At 38.8% G+C, this 14,867-nt stretch overlaps 1 protein-coding gene across 2 annotated transcripts in view; it reads right to left on the bottom strand.

Moving 5' to 3' along the window:
* VPS13B (vacuolar protein sorting 13 homolog B) overlaps window positions 1–14,867 on the bottom strand; it is a 593,664-nt gene that overhangs the window by 576,438 nt on the left and 2,359 nt on the right. For both annotated transcript variants that reach the window (XM_008148507.3, XM_054708717.1), the window contains exon 3: window positions 10,036–10,179. In XM_008148507.3, the coding sequence (XP_008146729.2) occupies window positions 10,036–10,179 (144 nt within the window). The remainder of the gene's footprint in view (window positions 1–10,035; window positions 10,180–14,867) is intronic.

The raw sequence follows: 14,867 nt of genomic DNA, 5'->3' as shown, positions 1-14,867 counted from the left end.
TGTTTAAAAAAAGACAGAGGTTAAAATGCAAGAGCTGAAGAAGGAGAAACTGAAAAGTGGAACCAAGAAGTAATGTGCTTTATGCTCTTCCACCTTGTGGCACCAAACTTGGCAAGCAAAGGACCAAGTATCATTTGGCAGCTCAAGTCACCAAAAGCTCCTGAAACAGAGTGTAAGGGACTGGGAAATAGACTGCTACAACGTTCTTAGAGACAGTCACCTCTGTCCTCTCCAGCAACAAGTACAATGTCAATTGTCAGATGCAATAAAGAATGTCTAAGGGTAACACTGTACTTCGGAAAGTCAGAGCCAAATCCAGTCACCAAAGCACAAGCACGCACTTGGAGAACACAAGAGAGAGCCGGGGAGAAACGAGAATCTCTGGTTCACCTCTACGCTGACAGTAATATCAATAAAGTTAATTCCAGTATTTAAAAAATGCCGAGTGCATTAAGTAAAGGAGGAATGTGTATGTCCCTCTCTCGTCACACATCAACTTCAGCCACAGAAGCTGCTTCTGTCTTCTCTCCCGTATGAGAAGAGAGGCTGGAGAAAAAGAGAGTTGACATTCCCTTGCATTCTTTTACTTAATCTTCTCAAAAGGAGGACTAGCTAACCTGACAGGCCAAAGCTGAACATTCATTAGGCGCGATTTTAACAGTGAAAAAGATCACCGCACTAACTTTAAACCTGTGTGCTGGGCCACTCTTCTATCTCTGAGATCCATGGTCCTCAGTCACAGGACCTGAGCCTCTTCCCCAGAGGATACAGTCATTAGCCATCTGTCCTCGGGTTCTTTTCACACACACAGCCACCTGACCCAGACACTGCCCCAGGCAGAGAACAATCAAACTATGCCAGCTAACAGCAACAAGTCAGGGAAAATTTGCTTATTATTGCCTATGGCATCCAATTTCTTCCTATCAACAGGTGAGCACCACGGTGCCAACCTCTCCTCCTCCCCTTTATTTAAACTACTGAATTAAAGTGGTTAAATCCACTCTTAGATTTGGGAGGTGAAATAGGCCAAAATTATGGGAGAAAAGAACAAAAGTTATACTGAGGCATTCTGGCCTAAATCACATTCTACCATCTAATTTTTAGCACAATTCACAAAGCGGAATTGGGTGTCTGAACAGAATAAAACTGTACTTTTTTTTCTTATATATAACGTCCCTCAGCAAGGAATATCTGGTCAAAGAAAAATATCTGTTAGGCAGTTTGAGAAAAAATAGGTAGGTAGTACCCTTATCTAGGTATTTTACTTACCTACTTAAGAAATAATACTTATATGCATAAAAGATTAAGAATAATTTAAGTTAGTCATCAATGACCTTTATTGAGCACTTATCTGTGCCAGGCCTCAGTATTTTAAAGATGAGAAAAGTAGAACTGAAGATGTTCCAAGGCCAGAAAGACAGGAAGTGAGAGAGCTGGGATGAATGCCCAGATCTGTCTGATCAAAAAGCCCCTCCTGTAATCACTAAACTTGAAAGAAAGACGGGAAAGCAGGGAGAAAGGGAAGGGAAGAAGAAAGGCAGGAAGGGAGAAAAAAGAGACAAAAGGAACAAATTGTTTTATTTATGGCACTTCCAATGTGTCACCTACCGATAATAATCACATTATATTCCTATGTCTTAATCCTCTTAACAATGCTATGAATTAGACACTACTCCCTGTGCAAAAGTATCCCTATTTAAAGATAAGGAAACTAAGGAATGATGAGATTAATAGTTCAAAATCACATTGCTTTTAAATGGCACAATTCTAACCACGTTTTTCTATTATCATCCCTATGAGAAAAGGCCAAGTAAACAGTAAATACTAAGTACCACATATACTAAGAAGTCAGGAAAATGTCTCAAAAAACAAGGTTTGAAAAGACTGTGCCCTACAGAAAAAGAAAAAAGGCCACGACATTGAACACTATAATTAAGACTATACTAGCACTTCTATTACAACACCATATTTTAATTGATTCATAACATTCTTAGAAAGTCCTTCATGAAACTGAGACTTCCTCACGTCTCAATATCCAACATGGCAAACAAGAATTACACCACACATAAAAATAAATTCACAATTGATTAAAAGCTTAAATGTAAGACCTGAAACTTGAAAACTACTAGAAAAAAAACATAGGGAATAAGCTCCTTGACATTGTTCTTGGCAATTATTTTTTTTATATGATACCAAAGGCACAGGCAACAGAAGTCAAGAAAAAATAAGTGGGACTACATCATATTAAAAAGCTTCTGCACAGCAAAGGGAGCTATCACAAAAATAAATAGTTAACCTATGGGATGGGGGAATATATTTGCAAGCTGTGTTAGGAGTTAATATCTAAAATATAAAATAAACTCATAAAACTCAACAGCAAAAAAAAACAACAATCCTATTTTAAAATAAGCAAAGAAAATTAGTAAACATTTTTCTAAAGAATATCTACAAATGGCTAACAGGTAGCTGAAAAGGTGCTAAATATCACTAACCATCAGGCAAATGCAAATCAAAACCACAGTGCTCTATCACTTCACACCTGTTAAGATGGTGATTATCAACCAACAGATAACAAATGTTGAAAAAAGAAAACCTCTGAACACTGTTGGTGGTAATGTAAATTGATACTGTCAATATGGAACACAGTAAGGAGGTTCTTCACAACTTTTTAAATAGAACTTTCATATTATCCAGCAATCCCACTTCTGGGTATATATCCAAAGGAAACAATATCCTGTCTTAAAGAGATATCTGCATCATTCCCATGTTCATTGCAGCATTACTCACAATAGTCCAGATATGGAAGCAATATGGATGAATAGATAAAGGAAATGTGGTGTATATACACAGCATGTGTGTATACATATATATCAGCTATGAAATGCAGTAGTACCTATAATAACAAAAGGGTAATATGCTAATTAGACCAGACATCCTTCTGGATGAAGCCAGGGGCGGAGTGAAGCCCAGGTCCCGGGTGCCTGCCAGCAGCCAGAGGGAAGCCGCCTGGGTCCTGGGTCCTGGGTGCCTGCCAGCAGAAGGAGGAGGGAAGCCCAGGTCCTGGATGCCTGGTGCCAGATGGAAGCCGGTGCCAGGAGCCGGGGGAAGGCCTACTCTTGCACAAATTTCGTGCATCAGGCCTCTAGTTCAGCTATAAAAAAGGAATCTATTTGGACTGCTACAACAAAATACCACAAACGGGGTAGCTTATAAACAACAGAAACTTATTTTAGTTCTGGAGGCTAAAAGTCCAAGATCAAAGGTGCCAACATGGTCCTGTGAGGGACCTCTTCTTGGTTCACAGCTGGCGCCCTTTCACTGTGTCCTCACATGACAGAGGAAGTAGGAATCTCTCTGGAGCCTCTTATAAGGCACTAACCCCATTCACAAGGGATCCACTTCCAAAAACCCTCACCTCCTAATTCCATCATATTTGGGAGTTAGGATTTCAACATATGAATTTGAAGGGATACATTCAAACCACAGCAGCACTCCCGGACTGCGGGACTCGGGCGTGGAGCCCACGCCATCTTGAAGGGGAGAACGGCCTTTTCTAGGAACTCATCAGCACCACCAACCAGACAGGCCTTGGAACTGCCCGCGACCCAGCAGCCACTCCAGCCAAAATCCTGCTGCCCACCCACAGACCTGCAGACCCTGGGACCTCCACCTCCAAAGGTGCACTGCTCCGGCAGCAGTAAGTGCAACTTCCCCCTCCCCAGCGGCAGAAGTCTGGACACCACATTTGCACGTGTCCAGCGCGCAGGCATCCAGAGCACACCACTCCATTGGCAGCACCTGGGAGCCACTGGGAGCCCCCGCTGGGTGTGATTTTGTACAGACAAGGGTGCGCTGCCCCGCAGTAGAAATTCTGAACTCCCTCTTCCTGAATAACTACTCACGGACACCCCAGCTGGGCAACTTCAGTGCCAGGGCCCCGCAGAGTGCGTCAGAGCTCTGCGCAGGCAAAGGGACCTCCACAGTCGCTCATTTCCAAGGGCAAGCACCCTGAGCCCATCTATCCACAGGGCGCTCATGTGAACCGCTATGAGCTCTCGCTGGGTGCGATCTTGGACAAACAGGGACGCACTCCCACTCCCCCTCCCCCAGGCAGTAGAAATTCTGAATTCACTCATTCTGGATACCTGCCCACAGATGCCTCAATTATGCAGCTTCAGGGCCAGGGCCCTTCAGAGGGCTTCAGTATGCCTCAGTGTGTCTCGCTGGGAAATGCACCGTGGGTGCCCCTGTGAGCCGCCACTGGGAGCACACGTACCTATCTACCACAGGTGCAACAGCAAAAGCTGAGTCTGCGCACCTCACAACTACAGAACTCTGGATACCACAGTCATGCCTTTCCAGAGCACAGGCCCCCTGAGCCCCATTACCCCAACAGGCAGTCCCTGGGGGCCATCGTGAGTCCCCGCTGGGCACGCGTGATTTCAATCAAGGGCACAAGACAGCAAAAATTGGGACACACACCCCCTCATGGCTGCTGACTTTTAGACACTGCAGTTGCGCCTTTCCAGCTCGCAGGCCTACATCAAGAGAACCCAAATAGCTCAAGTAGGGAGCTACACTAGATTACCAAGCCCAGGAGACATGAGAGATCACACCAGTAGCACCATCCCCAAAAGAACCTAGGTAGCAAAGCAATTGGATCTACAATTAAAACATTACAGCAAAACATGGGAAGACAAAAAAGCAATCCCCAAAGGAAAGAAAAAGAGGAATCACCAGAAAGGGAGTTAAATGAAATTGAGGCTAGCAACATACCAGAGAAAGAATTCAGAGTAATGGTTATAAGGATGCTCAAATGGCTGGATGACAAATACACATAACTCAATGACAAATACACAAAACTCAATGAGAATTATAAGGAGCTGAATGAGAATGTCACCAAATGAAAAGGAACCAAGAGGAGATGAAGAACGACATAGCCTCAATAAAGAACACAATGGAAGGCTTAAACAGTAGACTAGAAGAGGCTGAGGACTGCATCAGCGAATGAGAAGACAAGGTAGAAATAAACACACAAACACAGCAGCAACTGGAAAGAAGACTTAAAAAGCAAGAGGAGAGCCTAATGGAGCTTTGGGACAACACAAAACAAAACAACATTCACATAATAGGGGTACCAGGAGGAGAGGAAGAGAAGCAAGATATAGAAAACCTGTTTGAAGAAATAATGATAGAAAACTTCCCTGATGTTGGCAAGAAAAAAACTATGCAAGTCCAAGAAGCACATAGAGTCCCAAACAAGATGAACCCCAAAAGATCGACACCAAGACACATCATAATTAAATTGGCAAACACCAACGACAAAGTAAGAATCTTAAAGGCTGCCAGAGAGAGACAGTAAGTTATCTACAAGGGATCTCCTAACAGAATGTCAGATTTCTCAACAGAAACACTCCAGGCCAGAATGGAATGGAATGAAATTTACAAAGTGATGCAACACTCCAGGCCAGAATGGAATGGAATTAAATGAAATTTACAAAGTGATGCAAAGGGAGGGACTGAACCCAAGAATACTATACCCAGCAAGGCTATCATTCAAAATTGAAGGTGGAATAAGGAGCTTCACAGACAAAAAAGGGCTAAGAGAGTTTATCACTACCAAGCCAGCAATGCAAGAAATGCTAAAGGGACTGCTGTAAAAAGTAGATAGAGAAAGGCAAGAAGAAGCTCAAACATTAAGGAAAAATATGACAACAAACAAGTACTTATCAATAATAACATTAAACGTAAATGGATTAAATGCACAATCAAAAGGCATAGGGTAGCTGAATGGATAAGAAAACATGACCCATATATTTACTATCTGCAAGAGATCCACCTCAGAACAAAGGATTCACAAAGATTGAGAGGGAAGGGATGGAAAAACATTTTTCAGGCAAATGGAAATGAGAAAAAAGGTGGGGTTGCGATACTTATATCTGATAAAATAGACCTCAAAGTAAAGGTCATAACAAGAGATAAGGAAGGCCACTACATAATACTAAAGGGAGCAATTCAACAAGAAGATATAACTCTGGTAAACATATATGCACCCAATACAGGAGCACCTAAATACATAAAACAACTTCTGGAAGATATCAAGGGAGAGAATGATAGCAACACAGTCATAGTAGGGGACTTTAATACCCCACTGACACCACTGGATAAATCATCTAAACAAAAAATCAGCAAAGAAACAGCAATCCTAAATGACTCACTAGATCAGATGGACTTAATTGACATCTTTAGAACATTTCACCCTAAAACTACAGAATATACATTCTTCTCCAGTGCACATGGAACATTTCCAAAGACAGACCACATATTAGGACACAGGCAAAGTCTCTTCAAATTCAAGAAGATAGAAATCATAACAAGTATCTTCTCAGACCATAATGGAATAAAACTAGAAATCAACTACAATAAAAACAATGGGAAAAAAATCAAACACTTGGAGGCTAAATAGCATGCTATTAAACAATGATTGGGTTACCAAAGAGATCAAAGAAGAAATTAAAACATCCTGGAAACAAATAATGAAAACACAACAATCCAAAATCTATGGGACACAATGAAAGCAGTCCTGAGAGGGAACTTCATAGCTCTACAGGCCTACCTCAAAAAATAAGAAAAAAATTGTAATAAATTATCTAACCTTGCAACTTAAAGAACTAGAAAGAGAGCAACAAGAAAAGCCCACAGTAACCAGAAGGAAGGAGATAATAAAGATCAGAGCAGAAATAAATGACATAGAGACCAAAAAAACAATACATAAGATCAATGAAACCAAGAGCTGGTTCTTTGAAAGGATAAACAAGATTGATAAACCTCTAGCCAGGCTCACCAAGAAACAAAGAGAGAGGGCCCAAATAAACAAATCAGAAATGAAAGAGGTGATGTAACAACTGACCCCACAGATATACAAAGGATTGTAAAAAAATACTATGAACAACTCTACTCCAACAAACTGGACAACCTCGATGAAATGGACACATTCCTAGACGCTCTATCCACTGAGCCAAACCAGCTAGGGCTAGGTCAAAGATTTTAAAAGTTTACTTTTTTAGGTGGTACAAAGACCAGAATAAATAAGTACTTTAAAAACAAGTTTACTACTCTCTTTAGGTCGAAAAGCTTTTTGCAAGACTTACTAACACTGCAGAGAAAGCATACACACTCCTGGAATAAAAGAATTTTGTAGAAAGTCTTGTCCTATTTTACGGATGAGGCCCACAGAGGCTAAACAAGCAAGAATATGCAAAAGGAGAAGAGTACATAATTAAATGTAAGTTACTGGTAATGTTTTAATGTTTTCTTTCTTGAGCCATGTGTTGGGTCCACAGTATTAGAGCCGACTAAACTAGCTAAATAAACAGACAAATCAGACTTGGGCCATTAACAATGATATGTCATGATGTCATGAATTAAATTCTGTATGTGAAATTCAAAGAAGGAAAAGAAAAAAAGTACTAAATTAAAATCTGCAGATCTAAAGGTGGGTATGAACTGGCAACAAATATGTCTCTCAGAGTCAATAGCAAAAAGTTAATAAATATTTTCTGAGTGAAATATCAATTTATTGAAAATACCTTACCTAATACAATTTGGTCACCTTCTCAATGGGAAAAATCTCTATAATTAAATTTGATTACAAAGATATGCTAAGGCATTACATTAGTATATATTATAACTATTATCACTAGAGTCACACTCAAATCATTATAAATCTCTGTAATTGTCTTTTGTGAAGGAAATTATATAATAATCTTAGCAATACTTTTGAAGTACATTAAAGAGGAGGAAATCTAATGTTGGTAGAATTAATTAAACTTTACAAATTAGACATGCCTTATCAAGGCATTTAGCAATATTATATTTTTGCAATGATCTTTTCTGGATGAAACCTCAGATTTCTAACAGTTAAATTGTATTTTATTACATTTTCATATGTTAATATTACTTTAACAGATTAATATCTATAACTCTAAAAGGCCTGTTCATTTAACCTACCACCCTACACTAACTTTATTTAGAAAATAAGTCTTTTCTTCATTGTGATTCTACAAAATAACTTCAAATAATTAAAATTATTCAGTTTATTAGTACATGTATAATTTTTAACTTAATTTCCCACTTTACTAATCAAGGCTCCAAATAGGAAAATAAACTGTTTAAAAATGTGTTTCATCTATAATGTTTTTATTGAAAAATTAATTACAATCACTAGCATAAACCCAAGTTACACTCTCCAGGGGTGTACACTGCTGAATAATTTGTCCAAATGTCAGCTACAATTCTCACAAATCCTTTCTACATCAAAATTTTAAACATCTGTAAAAAATACTTGTTGTGAGAGTGGTTTACAATCATGACACTTTGACCTTTTGCTATGCACACCACAAAATTCAAGTCTCAAATACCATGCAAGCAGGAAATCTGGATCATTCCTGCAGTAGCCATCTGCATGGTCCAATATCAAATATTAGTTCTAGGTGGCACTAAGTCATGTGTTACAAATCTTTTTCTGCAGCCTCTATAATTAGTTGTAATTTGCCTTTTCTAAAATGTGTTTCTTATGGGACATCTGGCCTTGAAAACTCCACCTACCCGTTGAAAAAATACTTAGTGTCTGGATTTTTTTTTTTTTTCTCATAATAAGAAGCACTATATGGGTGCCATAATGAAGGCCAGACTTTTTTTTAAAAAAAATTAAATTCCAAGGACAGATGATGACTAAGAACCATTTAAGTATTACCAAATAAAAATGTAAAATAAACTTCGCTGCAATGTAACTATCTACAGATTTCTAAACCAATCTCCCAAGTATTTAAAGTTCACAAAATCAATTTTCAAGGGAATATACAGCACTGGTCTACTTATTTCGAGAAACTACATTAGTAAGTTAAATTGGATAATACAGGTTTTGAATCAAAGATTTCAAAAAAGAAAAAAAAGATTTCAGCCCAGTTGGTTGATATGACACTCAAAGAATGTACTTAAATTAGGAAATGATTTTAATAATTCATAATTAACCTTAACTAACTTCAAGAGATTTAAGTTATATTTAGGATACACTAAAATTGCCTTAAGTTCTCTTCAATTCATTTGGTTACAGAAAGTCTTCCCTAAAACTGAAACTTAAATATGGATTAAGGAGAAAGTAGTAAAAATGAATCACAGAGACACTACTTTCCTGCAAGATGAAAGGGAAAAAAATTATCACCATTATGCTGCTTTCCAGATCTATTTGCTTCCTAGACCAGAACATTTTTGGTAGAAACTCCTTAAAATCAATATTACACCTTTATAATAAAACACTAAAAAGAAACGTAAGATGGGTTAAAGAATAAATAAGTCAGAAAAGGCCTGGCCAGTGTGGCTTAGTGGTTGAGCACTGACCCATGAACCAGATCATGGTTCGATTCCCGTTCAGGGCACATGCCTGGGCTGTAGGCTCGATCCCCAGTAAGGGGCACGCAGGAAGTAGCCAATCAATAATTACCTCTCATCACTGATGTTTCTCTCTCTCTCTCTCCCTTCCTCTCTCTGAAATCAATTTTTTTAAAAGTCAGAAGAGAATCAGTTTCTGATGACAAAACCTCAGACAGCAATGAAATTTGATAAATAAAGGCAAATTTAATATATTTTTATCTTCTCAAAAATAACTTGAGATTTTCACCTTTTAGAAATGTCACATAAATAAAAAGCCATGTGGTTACTATGCAAGAATTCAAAAACTGGACACAATCAGACTTCACTTCTAGTGGATAATGGTAATAGCAATCTACATGATCCCTATTTAGGGCTATGATCAGATTAAGTGAAATTAGTATGAAAATATCCCTTGGGACATTTTACCCAAATTTAAAACATCCTTTTGCAATTAATTATGTTACTTAACAGGCATATAAAAATAGTAAGTATATAAGCTAACATTTATTTATATAAAAGTTGACATATCCCAAAAAGTTAAAGAAATATTCAAACACTAATAACTAGAAAATTGGTTAACATAAACAAACAATAATTTCATACCTGCATTCCATCTTTAAGTTTCAAAATGCATTCCATTGTGTTAATGGTGATTACCACTGGTTCCGAACCCAGTTTTGTCCACGGTACATGGATCCTCAATTCGTGAATATGTCCACTTAAAAAAGTGAATGGTAATTTCAATTCCTTAAGACACAAAATATTAAATAAGTTAAGTGCTTGATGTTTTTTCATTCTAATATTCAAATTACTTTCTTAAAACAAAATGAAATTTACAACACAAAAATAGTTGGGCAATTATTGTTCATCAAAAAGTAGCGTCAGTAACCTATTAAACTACAAAAACCAATTGTGCAAGTTACACTTAAACTACTGAACCTGTCTAGGCCTGAGTTTCTTTACTCTGATGAGTGGAAATAATATATAATACCTAGTACTTGGTAAAGGCTCATATATGGTAGTGGTCGTGGGGGCAATAGTCACCATAGTAAATAGCAGCAATACTAGAGATAACTGCAATGGTATATTATTTAAAATCTCCACCTAAAAATACGTTCCCAAGTGTGTTATAAACTACAAGTTGCATTATAAGGCAAGTTGAAAGGGGGGTTGAAATCGAGAAAGGAGCATGACCTGACAAAATAAAAGTTGACCAACTTTAACAAAAAACTTACTGAACTTTACTTAAAGACTGTACCTGGATATTATATGGTCCATAAATATGAAATGTTTTTCTAACAGGTTTCCATTATTATTGGATAGAGAGTTAAAAATGAAAGCATAACTGTCACTCAATCTTTATACTAATTTATTTCACTTCCCAATAAAATTTTTGTTAAAAATCAACAAAGGAAGAAAATAAAATATTTAGATTGTACTTCGACAACATTTTTAAAGTTCTTGTAACTCTATTTATGAAAGTTAAAATAAACATTATTACGCTTATTCATTCATCCAACAATTGCTCACCTACTTGGTTTAGCAAGATAGTAAAATAGCTAAATATATATAGGTAGTAGGTAAATTGGTTAAGACAAATAATAACTCTGGAGCCAGCGACATGGATTTAAATCTTACTCTTCTATTTAATCAGCCCAAGGACAGTGAGCAACTTGTTTAATATATCTGTGACTCAGTTTACTATCTGTAAAATCTGGATAAGACTAGTAATATCTTTGAGGATTAAACTAATTAATTTGTATAAAGTAATTAGAATACTGTTTCCTAAAAGAGCAATCATTATTTTTTTATTATTATTGATTTCAGAGAGGAAGGCAGAGGGAGTGAAATAGCAATGATGAGAGAGAATCACTGATTGGTTGACTCCTGCACACACACGCCCACTGGGGATTCGAGCAGGCAATCAGGCATGTACCCTGAACAGCAATAGAACTGTGACCTGGTTCAGAGATCAATACTCAACCACTGAGCCATGCCGGTCAGGCAAAGAGCAACCATTATTAAGATGCTATTTTTTTTTTAATATATTTTTATTGATTTTAGAGAGGAAGGGAGAGGGAGAGAGAAAGAAACATCAACAATGAGAGAGAATCATTGATCAGCTGCCTCCTGCATGTCCCCCACTGGGGATTGAGCCCGCAACCCAGGCATGTGCCCTTGACGGGAATCGAACCTGCGACCCTTCAGTCCGCAGGCTGATGCTCTATCCACCGAGCCAACCCAGCTAGGGCGCTAACTATTATTATTATTATAAATATCTGGGCCTGTATGTTTTCACAAGTTTTTTAAAGGACAGAATATTAATCATCTATTTCTACTATTCTAATAAATTGTCAAAATTTTTTCATATTTCTCATTATTACATTAATTTTAAAGCTGACATAATTTCAAGCGTTAATCAATTGGCACAGATTAAATTTTGTTTTGTGTCCATAACAAAAAACAATGTTTACTGAGTATTATTCTGTATCAGGCTCTGTTCTAAGAACTTTACCTGCATGCCAACTATTTAATCCTTATAAGAACCCCAAAAGGTAAATACAAATGAAGATTCGGAGGCGTGGTCAAGTAAAGGTCAAGTAACTGCCCTGGTTTATCTAGGAAAGCCAGGACACAAAACTGGAAAATCGGATGCCAAGCCTTGCTCTTAACCACAATTATACTACATCTACACTCCCATTATGAGCACTGAATGCCTTTCCAAATACATCTGTATGGACAATGAGCCAATAACATCTCCACCTCTACCACTCCCTGATTTGTGTAACAATGATACATTTGTGAAATGGCTACCAAAGTTGCAGTCTATTCAGCCAAACTGAATTTTCTCAGAGAGAAATTAAAAGACACTTGAACCCTTGAGTGAGGATTAACAAACAAAAAAAGTTAAAGGAAAAAACTGATAAACTGGACTCAGTAAAATGAACTCTATTCATCAAAACACACTTTTAAGAGCAAAAAGACATGCCACACACTGGGAGAAGACACTGCAAAATATGTATCTTCCAAAAGACTCATTTCCAAAATATATAAAGAACTACTATACATCAATAAGAAGATGTTTTTTAAAAAGGCAAAAGAATCAGAAACTTTACAAAAGAGAATATCCAAATAGCCAATGAACAACACTGAAAGTGACCGTCATAAATCATTATGAAAATGCAATTTTAAATGAAATACTACTTACACCCACCAAAAAGGTTAAAATTAAAATACTAAGATGGTGTCATAGGTAAACACATCCTCCCACAACCACATCAATATTACAACTACACTACAAAGGAAACCATCATTCAGAATTGCCTGAAAGCTAACTAAACAGAAGTCCTACAACCGGGGATTTAAAGAGGAAAACAAATTAAGACTGGTAGGAGGGGAGAAGACACAGAGGGCTGGCCCACACTCATGTGTAGTGGATAAAAATTAGAACGAGTATCTCCACTGCAGAGGTCATCCCTGAGAAGCAAGGGGTCCCAGCCCCACACCAGGCCCCCTAGCTCAGGATTCCAGTGCCAGGAAGAGAAGTCCCCAGACGTCAGGCTGTAAAAACCAACAGGGATTGTACATGAGTGAGGAGCAGGGCTGCTGGAGTCACAGGCAGTTCCTCTTAAAGGGCTCGCACACGGACTTACTTGGACTCACTCCTGAGCTCCAGCACTTGGGCAGCAGGTTGAAAGGAACCACGGACATATGGAGAGGAAATGAATTGTCTGGCATCAGGGCCAGAGCTGGAGGGCAGCCAAACACAAGTTCTAGCAGAAGCCATTGTTCCCTTTCTGAGGACCCCACCCCCACCACAGAGCCAGCATCTCTGTCTCCATCAACCTGGCTCATGTTCACCCCACTCTACTGATTCCCTGAGACCCCTCTCAACTTGCAGGCCAACCCAAGCTGTTTCCAGTGGCTTACCCATATAAATGGCTTGTCTTTGCTCATGCTTCAGACTTTCCTAAAATCTCTCAAACAAGCAGCATCTGGCCCTGGTGTGCTCCATACCTCTAAGTAGCCCCAGGCCCGACACTAACAGCAGCTGGCATTGGTTCACAGCTTAGTCTCACCTGGATACTTTCAAGCCAAGCACAAGTAGCAGCCATCTACAGATCATTTTGTAACTCATGCCAGGTGGACCTAGGCAAAATACAGGCAGCTGCTGACCTTGGCCTACACCTCCAGGGAGGCTCCAGAGCCAGCACACCACTGGACAGCTTCAGATCAAGTCCAAGTACCACCCAACCACTTCCATAAGCAACTCACTCAGCTGGCACCAGAGCACCGCTGACAGAAGTCCTGCTCTGTGGGGTGGGCCCCTGCACAAGTGATCCTCCATGGTGGGTGGTGATTACAACCAGTCCTTGCAGCTGATCAGTCTGGGGTCATACCTGGAGTGCCCAGCTCAGGTTATTGGGGAGGCTGTTGCACTGGACCCTACAGAACAACTACTACATAGGGCCACTCTACCAAGCCCAAGAGCTTTAGCAGGAAAAAAACACAGAAACAAACACAAGGAGGCTGCCAAAATGAGAAGACAACGAAACATGTTTGAACCATCCTGTGGTAGTTGAGCTTTGATTGCCATTGGCATATCAATGTAAGGCATTTACCCCCAGTAAGCGCAGAGTCCCAAACAAGATGAACCCAAAGAGACCCACACCAAGACACATCATAAATAAAATGAAAAGGTTAAAGACAAAGAGAGAATCTTAAAAGCACCAAGAGCAATGCAGTTAGTTACCGTACCTAAGCGGGAGCTCCCATAAGACTGTCAGCTGATTTCTCAACACAAACTTTGCAGGCCAGAAGGGATTAGCAAGAAATACTCAGAACGATGAAAAACAAAGGCCTACAACGGACATTAGTCTATCCACCAAAGCTATCATTTAGAATCATAAGACATATAAAGAACTTCCCAGACAAGGAAAAGCTAAAGGAGTTCATCACTACCAAACCAGTATTACATGAAATGTTAAAGGCTCTTCTTTAAGAAAAAGAAGAAGAGGCCCAGGCCAAGCCAAGCAGCTCAGTTAGAGCATCATCCCAATACACCAAGGTTCGATCCTGCTTAGGGCACATATAGGAGTCAATCAATGAATGCATAGATAAATGGAATAGCAAATGTCTCTCTCTCTCTCTCTCTCTCTCTCTCTCTCTTTCTCTCCCTTCCTCTCTTTCTCTCCCTTCCTCTAAATCAATAAAATAATAAATAAAGGGGGGGAGATCAAAAATATGAACAATAAAATGGCAATAAATACATATCTGTCAACAAATGAATCTAAAAAAAACAAAATAAACTAAGAAGCAGAACACAAACAGACTCAGATACACAGAACATTTTGACAGTTGCCAGATGGGAAGGCGGTTGGGGGAATGGGTGAAAAAGGTGAATGGATTAAGAAGTACAAATTGGTTGTTACAGA

This window comes from Eptesicus fuscus, chromosome 19, assembly GCF_027574615.1.
Source record: "Eptesicus fuscus isolate TK198812 chromosome 19, DD_ASM_mEF_20220401, whole genome shotgun sequence".
In the NCBI taxonomy this organism is placed as follows: Eukaryota; Metazoa; Chordata; class Mammalia; order Chiroptera; family Vespertilionidae; genus Eptesicus; species Eptesicus fuscus.
This window is presented reverse-complemented; position numbering and strand designations above follow the sequence as displayed.